Source organism: Lonchura striata, chromosome 3, assembly GCF_046129695.1.
Source record: "Lonchura striata isolate bLonStr1 chromosome 3, bLonStr1.mat, whole genome shotgun sequence".
NCBI classification, from domain to species: Eukaryota; Metazoa; Chordata; class Aves; order Passeriformes; family Estrildidae; genus Lonchura; species Lonchura striata.
In genome coordinates, this window is record NC_134605.1 from 51,161,311 (window position 1) to 51,177,048 (window position 15,738).

The 15,738-nt window shown below is 43.6% G+C and overlaps 1 protein-coding gene across 1 annotated transcript; it reads right to left on the bottom strand.

Annotated features, from left to right (window-relative positions):
* Positions 1 to 268: 268 nt before the first annotated feature.
* LOC110483292 (p53 apoptosis effector related to PMP-22) lies at positions 269 to 10,810 on the bottom strand. The gene is made up of 3 exons (XM_021553053.2): positions 10,495 to 10,810; positions 3,360 to 3,503; positions 269 to 2,757 (listed from the first exon to the last, which is right to left on the bottom strand). Exons 1-3 carry the CDS (start codon positions 10,703 to 10,705, stop codon positions 2,522 to 2,524), a joined length of 591 nt encoding a protein of 196 aa, XP_021408728.1. The 5' UTR covers positions 10,706 to 10,810; the 3' UTR covers positions 269 to 2,521.
* Positions 10,811 to 15,738: the final 4,928 nt, after the last annotated feature.

The window sequence follows — 15,738 nt, forward strand, 5'->3', positions numbered from 1 at the left end:
ACACGAGACCTCCTGTAAACTATTGTGTATTTAAAATGTTTAGAGTTCCGCCTTATCTATGATGCACTTAAGAGGTTTTGGCTCAGGAAAAAACATTTCTATACCTGGAACTTCAATAAAAGCACACAGACATGTTTTGCAGTGTATTCTGAAGCTTATTTGACTGGAAAATGAAGTTGCTGCCTCCTGGACATGAGGTCTTTAACTTCATTTTATTAATCTGACACTTTATGGATATTGATATTCAAATTAAGAGAAGGAAAGAATGGCTCATTTGTTTGATTTTATGAAATTAATCTACTGACCACAAACACCACCAAGTTTCTAGAACCATCAGTTAAAACATTTTTAATTAAGGCACCACATTTGAAACAAGTGTCACATACATTAATATCTCTTGAAAGTAATTAATAACTTTTTGCAATAGCTTTCTCTGGAACATCGAAGTTGTGTAACATGCTGGTTATGCTTCTACCCCTCCCAGTACATTCAGAGCCAAGTTTATTTTACATTAGACCTCTTCTGACAAGTTATGCCAATGCTTATAAAAAAAGCATACAAAAGACATAGATTATGCTAATCCTCATTACCATATTACAATACCATCCTCCCTGTCATTAGGAAAGGTGTGCATTTTCTTACACTTTCTTCTCCTTTTCAGCTTTAGTTGTGCAAGTGTTTTCCTGACTTGAGATTCTCTGCAGTCTTTTGAATTCACTAAAAGTAGGTACTATAATTAGTTACAATAAAGTCTACACAGTATTCCCCACCAGCCAGTACTGTACAGAAAAGGGAAAAAAATTTAAAAGGACACATTTGCCTCAGAATTCTCTTATTCGGCAAGAATCATAAATACAAATGGTTGTATATGCCACAACTGAGGTCATAATACAGTTCTGAAGTCTGCAGACATTTATGCTCCGTAAAGTTATAAAACACAGGCCTAGAAGGGACCTTCAGGAATCACCTGGCCTCTCTAAAACAGGATCACATGCAATATATAGCCTTATCAAATTGAAAAAGGTGTTACAAAATGGAAAGCTATACAATATATAATACAAGAAATACAGGACATTGCAAAAGATCAGTTGTAAATTACTTTAGCTTTACAGTCTGTTTTAATGCTTTCTAAGTTCCATTCTGTATATGTGCACAAATACACATAGCCACACACTTACCCTCTCCTAAGTACCAGGGTCATGAGAGTAAGAAATGACACAGAGCAACATGTAGCATTTGCTTTCCACCTCAGTCTGTCTCTCCTAAAGCTACTTCCCCCACAGCTGGGAGAGAAGTTCAAAAAATGAACTTCTTCCTTCTTCCCCAGCTGAACAAAGCCCTGACAAAGATTATAGACCATAATTAAATCTGCTGGAAGATGCTGGAGGTCCATGACCAACACAGACATGGCCACACCTCGCTGGAATACTTATTTGGAATTGCTGGCTGCAGAAACACAAATGAGGAGCCAGCCAGATTACTCCAACACTGATGTCTGTATGAAGTTCACACATGTAAGTTGCTCACAGAACTGCCTTTCTATTTCTACCTGTTACCCTCACTCACTCATAAAGCAGCCCAAGTTTGCTAAACTCTGAAGTACATGCAGTGTTAGAAACTTCTGGAAGTTTTTAAACACCTTATGCTAAAATTTCCCTTCAAAGCACACTGATAATTAAAACACTGCAACTTTACAAAGGTAGACAAATAGAATAGTTTATGTTTCTGCTCAAAGATACTTTCTGAATCAGAATCCCTCATATACCATGTAAAAATGTATGTAGCTTAGCATCTGAATCTATTACAACATATATATGTGATTCCATCACAAGTCCTACTGTGGCCACAAACCTGCCAATGCTACATTAGCCACTCTTATGTTATACACACCAGCTCCATGCTTTGGAGGAGACCTTGTCCAACAGCACCAATTGGTGGAAAATAAATTTTAATTTTATTTTCCCCTTTATTCAAATAGCTAATAGTCAACAACAGTCCAGTAACAGGAATGAGAAAATATTTTTAGGCAGCAGGTGACTGTGATAGTATCACAGAAGTTTCTTCCTTGGGGCTGACTTTGACAGAATAAAAAGTATTCCTTGGAATGCTGTGTTTTTTCCTAGCTCCATTTAAAGCAATTTTGCCAGAGGTGAAAAAAAACAACCTATCTTGCAGGACCCACTAATGGGTTGTTTAAAATCTGTCCTTTTCCTTTCTACACTTGAAACACTATAATCTATATTTATAAGAAAATATTTGAATAAAATAAGGATGACTCAATTACTTGGGAGGGGAAGGAGCAAGTAAACCACCCAAGCTGAATTGACATAAGAATATGTAGATAATACTTTGGATAAAAGCTATTTGGTTTAAGATGCCAATGGTTTTCCTGATTTATTGCCAGGCACAGTAAGAAATACACTGGCAAAATAAGGTGAGTTTTAGTCTTCTACAATCACACCAAATTCACATCAGAGCTGCTCCTCTGTTTTGACAGTTGACTGTACTTGGACTTAATCTTTCAATTTAAGTATGGTGCTCTCTCTGGGGAGGAGTAGTAATAGGTAGGCTTGATGTTTCCCAGGACTTCATCTTCCCAGTTGGGGAGGCAGCAGAAGAAGAAGGCACAACCAATTACAACAACAGTGCTGGCCCAGCCAAAACCATAGGCCCAGCTGAACATGTTATCTCCTGTCAGTGGAATGTCTTCTGTGAATTTCACTGGATAAATGACCAAGCCAATGATCTGGAATGCAGCTGGAGAGAGAAAAGAAAGAAAACCAGGAGTAAGTTACGGCTCCCATTAAGAAAAGGTAACTGGAGATAAGTGCATACTTAAGATATGTAAGGGTTATCTTCAGACCTGCAATCACATCTGCATTGTTACAGAGGTATGTGATTTCTGTCCCAGGCAGATCCCCACGCCTGTGTGGCTGCAGCACCTTAGCTGCCATTGCCAGGTTGCTAAGGCACATACCTGCATGCTGTGACCAGCCCTGTCCCACAGCCAGCACTGGGAACCCTGCCCAGCCGGTTACCTCCCAGAGCCCCGTTCCTCCTCCTCCCATCAGAAAGGTGGGAAGAACCCACAGCTCTTAAGTCTTAGCATGTGACATGAAGGGTCAAAGGTCTTGGGTGTCCCCATAAATTGCTCTTGGGAAAGTGAGAACTGACAAAGGCCACTGCAGCTCCCCTACCCATTATGCTTTCAGAGAACAATTCAGCCTTCCCTTGTTCCTCATGAAAATGAGTCATAAACCAGACAAAGCTAATTTCATAAAGGAGGCTCCATCTAGCATGTTTTTCTGCTGATGCCTGTTTCACATCTAAAATAACCTCGTCTTTGTGCCCCGCCTTACCAACAACGAAGAGCAGGCCTCCAATTCCTCGCACAAAGTTGAAGCGGAGGATCTCAATAGAGAATGCGATGACTGCAAGGGCAAAACAGATGACCAGGATCACAAAGCCAACGAGGTATGTGGCAGCTGCTGCTCTCCCCCACCCTTGAAGAGAAAACAAGTAAGGTATTACACACAGCAGTACTCTCCTATAGGTCTTTGCAGCTCTTTGGTTTTCTTTAATCATTTTTATTGAAACCCTTTACTGTAAGAAGCATGTCCTTATGTCAAAGCAATACTGAATGCCTGCAAAGCACACAGCTGCAGAGCAGGGGGGCACCATCACTGCTGGAGCAGCACAGGTATTCCTGCCTGCTAACTTGTCTGGCTGAAAAGGGGGATAGAGTGCAGCATAGTAGAGAGATAATACCTTCAAACTCTGTACCTGTAAGACACCCACAGATATATAAGCAGATAGGGCACACAACTGCTGACAGTGCCCTTTATTATTACAGCTCCTGTTTGATATTCAGGTTTTCAAAAGCACTTCCATGCACGGGGAAGTGTGAAAGCAGACAAGAGGGTACCACCACAGGAGATAACTGCTGGGAAATAATAGTGCTGTCTGCATAAAACTTCTGGTTTTTTATGACAAGAATAGGGCATGTGGAGCAAAATAAGCATGACCAAAAAGAAGTAAACCTGCAATAGCTGAAAAGATGACAAAAAGAAAGTTCTTGAAAATAAGTATCTATTCATAGCTAAAATGTAGCAAGCAGGTGGAGGAGAAACAACGAAATCTGAGGTAAAAGTTGATGAGTCCTCTTTGAATCATTACTTTGACATTTGCTGGAACAGGGTGTATCAAGCTACTTAGTGTCAAGCTATTGCATGCTGGAGAGGCTCAGGCATGAAGCAAGCGCAGCTGTATTCCAATGGAGCAACACCAGCATCCAGAACTCACCCGGCACAGGCCAGGGCCAAGGCAACAATGGCAGGAAAACCTCCTAGATCAACAGCCAGTGATTCTACTTTGGCAGCAACATGGCCTCGTGAAAAGGCCCTCACACACCTTGTCCTCTTCAGAAACCAAGCAATTTAGGTGAGCCCAGTGCAAACAACTCCAAGCAAAGATGTTCCTGCCCTGGAGGCAGGATACCTGCCCACAAGGGCTAAACCATATTGGCTAGTGCTTTGTTTTCCAGTCAGCTGTCATCACAGTTCAATTCCCACATCTACATATTATGGGTTTTTACTTTCACACACTCAGACAGAGGTAGGGCTGGATCCTGAGCTCCCTCCAATGTAGGAACAAAGAGGCCAGTGAGATCTAGGTCAGAACATAAAAAAAAAAAAAAATCTCTTTCATGATAGTTGTCCATTCCAACACAGTTGAAGTGACTTTGGAGATATCCTGCTATCATTGTAGTCTCCATTCTTTCTCTGCAATTTGCAGTCTGAAAGCAAAGCATTGTTTTACAGCTATTTTAATTAGATCTATTTGAACTGGTTTATTTTTCTTCTAATCCAACAGCAAAACCAAAATACAGCAGGTATCCATCAACCAAATCTCTGCCAAAACTCCCAACAAGCACCACTGCTATCTGAAGACAATAAAACTGACCTGACATAGAAAAGATAAGGAAAAGTGTTTCTTTCCCTTCCTGGAGCTACTCAAGACAATACAAACTTCTCAAATTCCTTCTTCTTCAACTTGTTATGCGTGTCTCATACCCCTTCCCTGAGGGAATGCTGAGGGGAAGAAGTGAGAAGGAGACTGATGAGTGTCTGGAGAGTAGAGCTATGTCAGTGGTTTGACAAAATCTTTTCATACAAAATATTCTCTGCCATACCTAATGCAGGTATTGAATATTGTCTCCACAGTAGGATTTCTTTAGTGATAACTAATATAAAGGGATATGTAACCATTACACACAGCCAGTCCAGTAAAGCACATTCAGACTAGATGATTTAGGCAAGGTTTTATCAATATTTGCCCTATTAAGGAAAAAAAAAAAAAAAAAAAAGGCATGACAAGAAGGAACACTAAGTTACCATAGCATATTCCCTTTCAGATGCATTATTTATGCTGACAAGATGTAGGAAGACAAATCTGGCATCTGTTTGATAAAATGTAAGTTCTAAACTCAAATACACCTGCATGTTAGAGACCTTGAGGTTTAATGCAACACAAACACAGCTGAAGGAGTACAAGGCAGAATGCCATAGTGCTCTCTCTGCCATTTTTGTATCATCTGTACTGTCTTTACAAGCATAATAAGCTTTTGGATACAGGTCAGCCTAGGCTCTGCTCGCAGTGATTTATTTTCTTGTCTCTGGCAATAAGAAAATGACAATACATACAACTGCAGGAGCTATCTTGTCAGGAAGATTAATATCAAGCTCAGCTTTGCTTCAGGTCTTCAGAAACAAGGCAGCAGTAGGTACCATCATCATGAAACTCAGTGAGTTTTGTGCTTATGTGTGACAGGGCTCAGTGCTGGTGACCCAGTACCTTCTGCTCTTTCTTCAGCTGGATTATCTTTTCCAACAGCACTTAGCAGCAGGTTGATGCTGACAAGACCTGATAAGACTGAGTCATAGGTGCTGCCCACAGCACTAGATGGGTGTGCTCTGGGCTGGGTGAGTGTAGTCAGCCACTGAACTGTCAGCCAGACACTTGATCCCCTGGAGGAATCACAGCATTTATGCTTAATTTTGGAGATTTCTCTTACATTTTGTATATATATATGTGTCTCTTAATAAATGACTGATGGGAGAGATTAGGGTGGGAGGGTGCACCTTTCCTGAACATAGAGTGCAGCTCTGGGATGTTCCTTATCGACATGACCTGTTGCCAGCCCCACTGACAGGGAGACTTTTCACCAGAGACTTTTCCCCCCGTCTTTCTGAAAGATCCTCCCACTACAGCTCCCAGCTGCCAGGAGGGGAGAGTGCAGGTTTACCCTCTCACTGTTTGCTGCCATAAGAGCTGGAGAGACCGGCTCACAGTCAGAGAATGACAGATTAGCCCCAGTTTCTATCTGGTTTATGCTCAAAAGTACCTTGTAATCATAAGATATGAAGCCAGAATTTAAGCTTTTCCACAAAAATAGAAAATTCACAGGCCCATTAATTTGTCAGAGAGAGTATTTCTTGTGGAAAATAACATAAATATGATGTATGTTTATGAAATCAACCAAGAACACCACAGTGATTTGGGACTGCATAAATAGAAAGGCAAAAGAAGAGAGGAACAGAAAAGCAGATAAATAGTTGGAGGTATTAGTGTTTCCAGGTCAGCTTGGCCTCAAATAATAGTCAAGTTCTTTGCATCTAATCAGCAGAAAAGTATTTATCTATTAGGTGGTGTTGAAAGAATATTTAAAAACAACTGTTCAGAAGGTCTGTAATTATTAGGAAGGATTAAGAGTTTTATTACATAGCATTACATTACATTAATGATTACTATGGGAAGGAATTAAGCTGCAAATATTATCATGCAAATAACTAGGAGGGGTCATGATTACTAAATGTTAATGATGAGCACCAGTAATATGATGAAATTAAAAGAAAGCAAGCAGCAGTGCCTTAGCATTAAGTGTCTTTCCTGACTTCATTCAGCCATGCCTCAACCTCACCAGGGAGGAAGTGGAATCTCTAAAGGCTGAGATATTTAAATCTAGATTTCTCTTTAGAAATCAATAAAAGAGCTGTGAAAATAGTCTAGCAAGAAGATGAACTGCTACAGGATTTGAATTAACAAGACTCTCATATTTGTTCATTCACTTCTAGAAGCCAAAGCTAGTTTGTTAGCTTGTGAATAAATTGAAGTTTTTCTCATGACCTGCAGAGACTGGGCATGTTTTGGCAATGTAGCTTTAATATTCTTGTGTATGTAAATGGCAGTAGCAATCCTTGTTTGGCCTCAAGAGCCCATTACACAGAATGTCCAAAAATATCTCCCTTTTTTGATGTAATAAAGGAGCAGTGGACTGCAAGCAAAAGAGCAGTGTCAGCTCTACTTTCTTGCTCAGATAATGTGCAAACTTCCCTGATAGCATGACTGGTGAGAAGAAGTTATGTGCAAACCCACTGAGAGCATAGAGGACTCCAGAACTGAAGGTTTGCTGGGAGGGCGGGTTGGAGATTAACGCTGGGAATCACAATCTGTTTTGGCTTTAGGAGTGCAGGAAAAGCAAAATATTAAATACAAGCCTCCTAATATAAACTTGGCTTCAGTTGAAAGCTGAGGAGAGGCACCATCTTACATATTTCCAGCTTTTAGTCTCTGGATTGTTAGCAGCAGAAGTTTGCTGCTCAGGAGCCAACAAAGTGCACTGTCAGAGACACCAGCCTCACATTTCACTGGGATCTTTTACCAGGAAGTTGCAGTAAGTGTTTTCTGGGTGTAGGCAGGGACGCCAACTGTTACACCTTTCCCATCAGCATTTCCCAAGTGCCTGCACTGCACATAATGTTAGTTTGTCTTGAATGCATCCTGGCATTTGTAAATGAGACAAAAGCATGCCTGAAAAGATGTGTATTGGAAAAGTAAGCATACACCTAGCATTCCTCCTTTACTTACCTGGCCCCTCAGTGAAGTCTCCACATGCACTCAGTTTCACCAATAATCTGTGGTATCAAAGTCCATGCCTCTATGGACATAGGTGCAGTGGCACAGCTCCAGTGAAACATGATTCACAAAGGTTGGGCTCCTTTTTATTTTTCTGGCACGTACTAAGGATCCAGAAAAATGCTTCCCTTTTTCTTTGTTGGCTGGTACATGCTAAATGAATACCAACTGGCTCTTAGGAATATAAGAAGGAGTTAACCTAATGAGGTTATCTTTACTGCACATGTACATGCCCATCTTTTACAGTCTTAATTCAAAGCAAAGTTGTTGGGACCAGTCACTGAGAACCAGGAGGGCGCAGCCACCCATAAATATTGCTCCTAAACTTACAATCTCATCACTATAAAGACAATCATCCGTTCCAAGTTACACAGTGCAAATAATCTTTGTCATAGCTGATGGCTTGCTGATATGTTTTAAACACACAGTCAACAGTTAAATCCTGCAATGGTCTAGACTTAGTCATCTTGAGTCATTCTAGTGCACTACAGCACTTCTGCATTGCAACATTTTGATAATACATAGACACTGCCAGCCAGGGCATTTCTCAGACTTAAACTGGAACTCTAAACAAAATCCCTTCCCTGCCTCCCTACCACATGACATCCTACTCTTCTTTTTCCCTTTCACTTTTTCCCCTCTCATGTGGTATTTGCAAATGGGCATTAAGGAGCTATGCAGTTTAGGAGACACTCCTATTTGCAAATCTTTGTTTGCCTTTTCCTGCCCCTTTCCCCTTATTTAAAATAAGTGACTTGTCTGCTTTTTTCTTCCTCTTCCTCATACACATGCCACAGCTCAATTAAGTATTTGTCTAATAGCACATTCTGTTAATGGAGGTCCACTCTGAAGTCTTCATTTCATCAGAAGAGGTGCAGGATGGTTAGTGCACAGCAATTATTGTATGCAAAACACAAGTTATGCATCTCAATTAGTTAACCTTTATTTTCCTGCAGCAGTACTACAAATACCTGCTAGGCATTTTTTCCTCACCTCACCTATTTTGACAGTAATTGCATTAGCATAGAAGAAAGAAAACAAAACAAATCAAACCTGAACTCATGTGTTACATCCTGTCTCTAGATGTAAATACTATTTGAATGGACAGTGGCATTGATGTTATGAAAATTTGAGAACAGGCAAATTCATATAAATAAGCCAAGGACTTAAATAAGTTTTGGTTTAAATAAGACAAGGCTTAAACAAGTGAAGTCAAGGATGCTATTCTTCTGTGTCAGCCTGTTCACTAGGAAAAAAATGCAGAAAATTACTTTTGTCCCACAGTGCTGAGGGCTGACGCAAAGCACACACCCATCAGTACTCAGGGACATGCGAAGCCATGTCACTACAGGAGAAAACCAATTCCAGCGTCTGTACTGTATTAGCACTTTTCCCCTGTGCAATGCAAATTTCAGCAACTCTGCTCTAGCTTTTCTTCTCTGTCTGAGGGGGGAGATGGATATTTTCATCTCACTAGCCAGATTTCTTCTACCTTCAGTAAAGCCCAAAGTCATCACCCAGCTGAGAAATGAAGCCACTTCTCTTAAGAATATTCAGGATTTAGCTTGTGCATGAGTGTTGCAATGAAAAGCTTCTGGAAGTGAGTCTGCCGTGCTCAGGCAGCAAGGGATCTGCGCAGGGAAACAGTCCCAGCTCTCCCAGCTGAAACACACCCTTCCAGCCCCCCAGTCCCTAAAGAACCCTCATCCAAGATCTTAAGGCGGGTCTGCTTATTTGTCCAGAAATATTTTGTTTGAGGGAAAAGCAGATGTAATCAGACCCACGTGTCCTAGCAATAAAACAAAAAGTCCCTCAAAAGACCTAGGAACTGAGAGTGTGCAATAAGAATGTTACAGTGGCGATGCCAGATACAGAAGCAGCTAAACAAGTTAAAACAGAGGCACCCTTATCCCGGATTTAGGCCCCAGTGCAACGGAGAGGTACAAAGGAAAGAGCATTTTTTTTTCTCTGCCTGCAAACCCATATCAAACCATTTTAAGCTGCAGATCAGGAAGTATTTTAATAACTGCACTCCCTTGGCCAGGAGAGTTAAATTAAGGTGCTCTCTTCCCCCAGAGGGTTGGAAAAATACTGTTTTACTATTGTCCAGGTGTAGTTCTGCATAGGACACCTTGCATGAAGGTTTCCACACTCGCCATCCGACCGGGGAAGCCAGCGGCACAGGGAGGGAGCAGCCAGGTAAGGCTACGGCCAGGTAAGGCTATGGCTTCAGGGAAAGCAAACAGACAGCTTGGAGCCAGTTGCTGTCTTACTTTGGTTGTAAAATGACTTCAGAAAAACCCAAAATAGCAACAACACGGCTTGTCAACGTGGTACTGATTTAAAAAAAAAAAAAAAAAATCGTTCTGGAGTAGTCTACTCCTGCGTTTCGGAGCTGGTTTAAGCCCCGAAACAGCGCGGATACTCCATTCCAGAAAGCAGCTGCTCCACAGCGGAGTTAGGGGAGGTCCATAGCCTCTCAGCCGCTGTCCCGGATCCCTCGGAAGGTTCCTCACTCACCGTAGTCCATCAGCGACTCGCAGCTCCAGTTGAGGTCCTCCTCGCCCCGCGTGCAGCTCTCCCACAGCGACGCTTGCTGCACATAGGGCTCCGACTCGGACTCCAGCCAGCCCCGGCCCGCCAGGGCGATGATGCCCATGATGATGGCCAGGCCCAGCAGCAGGGGCAGGAGCCACCTGCACCTCCAGCAGGCGAGGCCGCACACCACCATCGTGCCCGGCCGGCGGCGCGCCCAGCGAGCCCGGGCGTCGCGGCTGTGGTGCGGGGAACCTCCGCCGGGACGGGAGACTGCGAGCGTGCCGCTCCGAGCGGGGTTTTAAGGCGCCGGGGAGGAGGCAGTCCCACCCACATTCCTCTGACTAAGCCTGCCGCCGCCGGCGGCCCCGGCCGGTGAGGCGGCGGAGGGAGCGGGGCCGGCCCCGCTCGGCCCGCCCGGGATCACCCTCGCCCTTCTCCTTCGCTGCCCGCCACCCTCCCGCACCCGCTCCCGCTCCACCGTCGTGGCACAGACACCGCAAAAACGCAACCGGCGGTTCTCGGGGCTCCAGGAGCTCTGCCTTTCTCATGGGGGCTGGAGATCATCCTCCTCCTCTCTGATCACTGGGTAGACCAAACAGTATTGCCCAACATATTATCAGTGTTGATCCTTTCCCATTCTGTGTCTGGAAATGCACCCCAAGACACCAGATGGCTAAAATGAATACTTGCCCATCACATAGCATGAATGGACACCCAAAGTTTTGATCATGAGAGAAGCGCTTCTCCACAATAAGATATCTATATATCCCATTGTGTCACTCCGTTGCCCAGCATCAAATCAAATTCATTGTCTGAGCAGGCACGTGCCCATGAGAGGACTAGAGGAGCTTGTGTTTTGGGCACACAACTCACACATGTTTGAGTTCTGGAGCAGTTTCTGAGGCGTCACCAAAGAAGACATTAGGAAGACAAATCTCTGAGATCTGAAGGACTGAAAATAATACTGGATGAGAGGGATTACATGTGCTTCATGGAGAATGGGAGCATGTGAGTTCGTACTGAACTGCATCAAATGGGATTTTGCCACAGCTATGTCACGTATAATCAAACTGTGCCCAATGCCAATTCCTCAAAAGATATTAATGGGAGGCATCCTGTAAGGAGTGATGGTCAGCCTCATTTGAGTACTATTAGGGAATGGATTGAGATGCTAAAATAAGGACAATAAGATGATATCACTATAGGCAAGTTGCAAAAATCTCAGGCAGGGTACCTCAAATCATGTGGAGTTTCACCAGTTCTCTCAACATCCTTTTGATGTTCATTCCTACTGTTCAGACATCATTTCAAATTCATAATAAAGCAGAGTCATAAACAAAATTTGCCAGGACTACTTGCAAGCCTATGTCATCAGCACACAGGTTTTGCATGCTGAAAAAGTAATGGCAGAACTGGGCACTATCATCCTCTCATTTTGCCACACAACAGAACTTCTTTTGTGCAATGCCAAGCAGTGATTTTCCAGCAGTCTCATTATCAGCACTCAAGTCACGTCAGAAAGAGGTGCAGAAAGTATTTTCTTCAGAAATTCTGCAGAAAATATTTTCTTCAGAAACTGAGTGCGGTTGGAAGAGAAGTGAGAGTAAATTTCATCCATTGATGAAATGCACCCCTCAGGAAAGTGTTGTCTTCATTATAAGGTCAAAAGTAAGAGAGTTCCCCCAGTTCAGACAGGAGTATAGCAATTTTTAGTAATTGCATTACTTAGTTTCCCAAGGCTATTCTACACCAGGAGTGCCTCAATGTCTGGATGCTACATTGGTGTGATGAGAAGCTCTGAGAACAGCCTCCAAACCCACCTCTGGCATTAGTGGCTTGTGTTGCCTGTGGCCTAGCCTACTCCCAGTGACACCATGAAGAAAGAAATGCCATCTTCTCTTTTCTTCTTAAATCCTTGGCTTTTTAGCAACTAGGAAATCCAGCTGAAGTTAAAGGATAATACACCAAAGATTACATTCTGTATGAGTGAGGGCCTATTACAAGTCCACGACATTGTCTGCCTTCAGTCCCAATATACTTGGATTTATTAGCAAAGAGATCTAGCGAACTATTAATAGTAGTAATAAACCCGTGCCTCCTGGAGCAAAACAGGCAGCTCCAGCAACATATGCAGCTTTTCTTTTCTCTGGGCTGTATAACCCACATCTTCCAGAAACCAGGTGGTAGGAGTCAGCTTTGTAGGGCTGCAATGATACAGGTATGAAAAACAAGTAGTGCTTTGATTATGAGGAAAAGATGCCCTTATATGTATAAGGGCAAAACAAACAGGAGGTTTGCTCTCCTTAACACCAAACCCTCCTGAATGTAGCTGGGCATTCTGGATCAAGCTGCACTGACAAATGTACATTACCTTCAGCTGCGAGCACAGCTACATGTTCTGTAGTCATGAAAATAAGAAAATTTTCCCCAGTTTTATCTTTGGCCATGTTAAAAAGCATCATAAGCTTCTTTCACCACCACTACCCTTACCTTTATTTATTTATTATGCAAATAATAAATTAATTTCATAATCTTTGTGGCCCTATAGAAATATTTTTCTCCGCAATGTAAGAAGGGATATGCCTCTCTAGCAGGCGGTGCTTTACATGGAGTAAATCATTTACTGGTGCTGGCAATCATTCACCTAGCTATCAGAGAAAACCAAGTAGCACTGAGAGAAGGTCAGGGATCAGCTCCAGCCCAGACAGGTATGGCTGGGCTGTCATGGGCTTTGAAATACACCAGCAGGAATCTGCAGGCTGGTTGCTGAGAGTGCATCTGGGGTGAGGGGAGGGGAGTGGGACACAGTGGGTAGCACAGTGCCAAGGACATCTCTCTGCCCTGTGGAGTCCCCTCAGGGATAGGGTACTTTCCTTTAGCCATTTTACATGCCTGGTCTTTTCTAGCCTGTTTACTTCTCAGAAAAAAAAAAATTCAGAAAAAAAAGTCCACAGTCTGAGTATCAGTTATAAATCCAATTCCTATGTAATTCCTGGGTGTTGTCCTTCAGCAGCGTCCTATGCTCACTTTCCTCCATGTCCAAGTGCCCCAATTCTGCTTAATCTCTCTTCAGGCATCACAGCCATCTAATTAACATCACCTAAACAGGGTAGTCACTCAACCCATAAAACAGGATAGGCATGGGATGTAATTTGTATAACACACAACAACAACTCCATCAGTGTTTTCAGATCTAATTTCAATTTCCTCATGCGTGCTCAAAAGCTGCCATTATGTGAATTTACAAGAAAACAATTTTTCTGGCCAGCTCTTGTTAGTAGCCCTAACTGAGTTTACATTACAGACTCCTCTATGGCTGGCATAGATGAAATAAGCTGGCTCTCTGCAATTGATGTGCTGTGGAGACTACTTCAAAAGACTTGTGAAAATACTGGGGCAACAGTTCAGCCTGCAGAGGTGTGACTAATGCTTTATCATTCCTTCAAGGGGCAACTCATGTGACTCCATCAGCCTGAGATGACCTAAAATCTTAGAAATAAAAGGATATTAAAGAGTCCTACTTCTGTGCGTGCAGTTCCTATGGTTGTCATACAGTAGTGAAGGTGCATGTGTACTTGCTAACTTCAGTTTTCTACATTTAGGTTGTGCAAAGGTCTCTCTATTGTCCTGAAGTGGGTGAAATTCCATTTCAGTAAAGGACATGACAGAATCCCAGGTGGCAGGGATTTTACCCCAAAACTCTCTAAAGGCTTCAGGCTCACTTAGACCATACCCACAGAATAATGAGGGTCTCTAGACAACTAAGTCCTATGGACTTGTTGCTGCAAATTTTCCTCCTTTGTCTCATCCTCTCATTTGCATTCCAAAATGTAAGAAAAGAAATCATCAAATAAAGAACTGTGTCATCTTTGATCTCATTATTGATTTTTATTTTGTTCATAAGACCTTTTCCAAGGTTGCAAACTGGCCATCTTCATGTGTGATGTTACAACATCCTAGCAATTGCCTGGCTAACACTGGAACTATTCCTGTAAGAATGGGAGATTGGTGCAGTGTGTGAATGTTTTTTCCTGAAGTTGCTATTTACTTGAACCATCCCTCCAAGAAAACCCAAGGTACAGTATGTACTTGTCTGGAGGGGCCAGAGGGTTTTACTGGCTTTTATCTTTATTTTCTTTTAAGATAAACTTTCGTTTATTCAAGAACGAGAAAGATTAATTCTTGCAGAGCAGTATGCTTGTGTTTCTTCTGACTTTTACATTCATATCTGATAAATCAAGAGAATATGTGTCTTAGAAAATATCACATTTGTGTAATATCAGACGCAAAACTGGAAACCTTTCTTCGCTTAAACTCCCCTTCATACCTGAGATTTCTCCTGCGCTGACACTGTTTTGTTTAAACAGCGCCGCGGCTGCCCGGGGGCACCGGGGCGCGGCCGGGACCGGCAGCGCCTCTGCCGCCAGGGGGCAGGAAAAACCTGGGAAAGCTGGGATCGGGAATGGGATCCGGGGCAGAGACACATGGGGAGAGCTGGGATCGGGAATGGGATCTGCAGCAGAGACACATGGGGAGAGCTGGGATCGGGAATGGGATCCGGGCAGAGACACATGGGGAGAGCTGGGATCGGGAATGGGATCCGGGGCAGAGACACCTGGGAAAGCTGGGATCGGGAATGGGATCCGGGCAGAGACACCTGGGAAAGCTGGGATCGGGAGTGGGATCCGGGGCAGAGACACCTGGGAGAGCTGGGATCGGGAATGGGATCCGGGGCAGAGACACATGGGGAGAGCTGGGATCGGGAATGGGATACGGGGCAGAGACACATGGGGAGAGCTGGGATCGGGAATGGGATCCGGGGCAGAGACACCTGGGAGAGCTGGGATCGGGAATGGGATCCGGGGCAGAGACACATGGGGAGAGCTGGGATCGGGAATGGGATCTGGGGCAGAGACACATGGGGAGAGCTGGGATCGGGAGTGGGATCTGGGGCAGAGACACATGGGGAGAGCTGGGATCGGGAATGGGATCCGGGGCAGAGACACATGGGGAGAGCTGGGATCGGGAGTGGGATCTGGGGCAGAGACACCTGGGAGAGCTGGGATCGGGAATGGGATCTGTGGCAGAGACACATGGGGAGAGCTGGGATCGGGAATGGGATACGGGGCAGAGACACATGGGGAGAGCTGGGATCGGGAATGGGATCTGTGGCAGAGACACATGGGGAGAGCTGGGATCGGGAATGGGATCCGGGGCAGAGACACA

Excerpts from the sequence above, each read along its gene's own strand:
- LOC110483292 (XM_021553053.2), bottom strand. The coding sequence starts at position 10,705 with ATGGTGGTGTGCGGCCTCGCCTGCTGGAGGTGCAGGTGGCTCCTGCCC. Across the intron at positions 3,504-10,494 it reads CGAGTCGCTGATGGACTACG|GGTGGGGGAGAGCAGCAGCT; the intron begins GTGAGTGAGGAA and ends TTTCTCTTCAAG. Across the intron at positions 2,758-3,359 it reads AGGCCTGCTCTTCGTTGTTG|CTGCATTCCAGATCATTGGC; the intron begins GTAAGGCGGGGC and ends TTCTCTCTCCAG.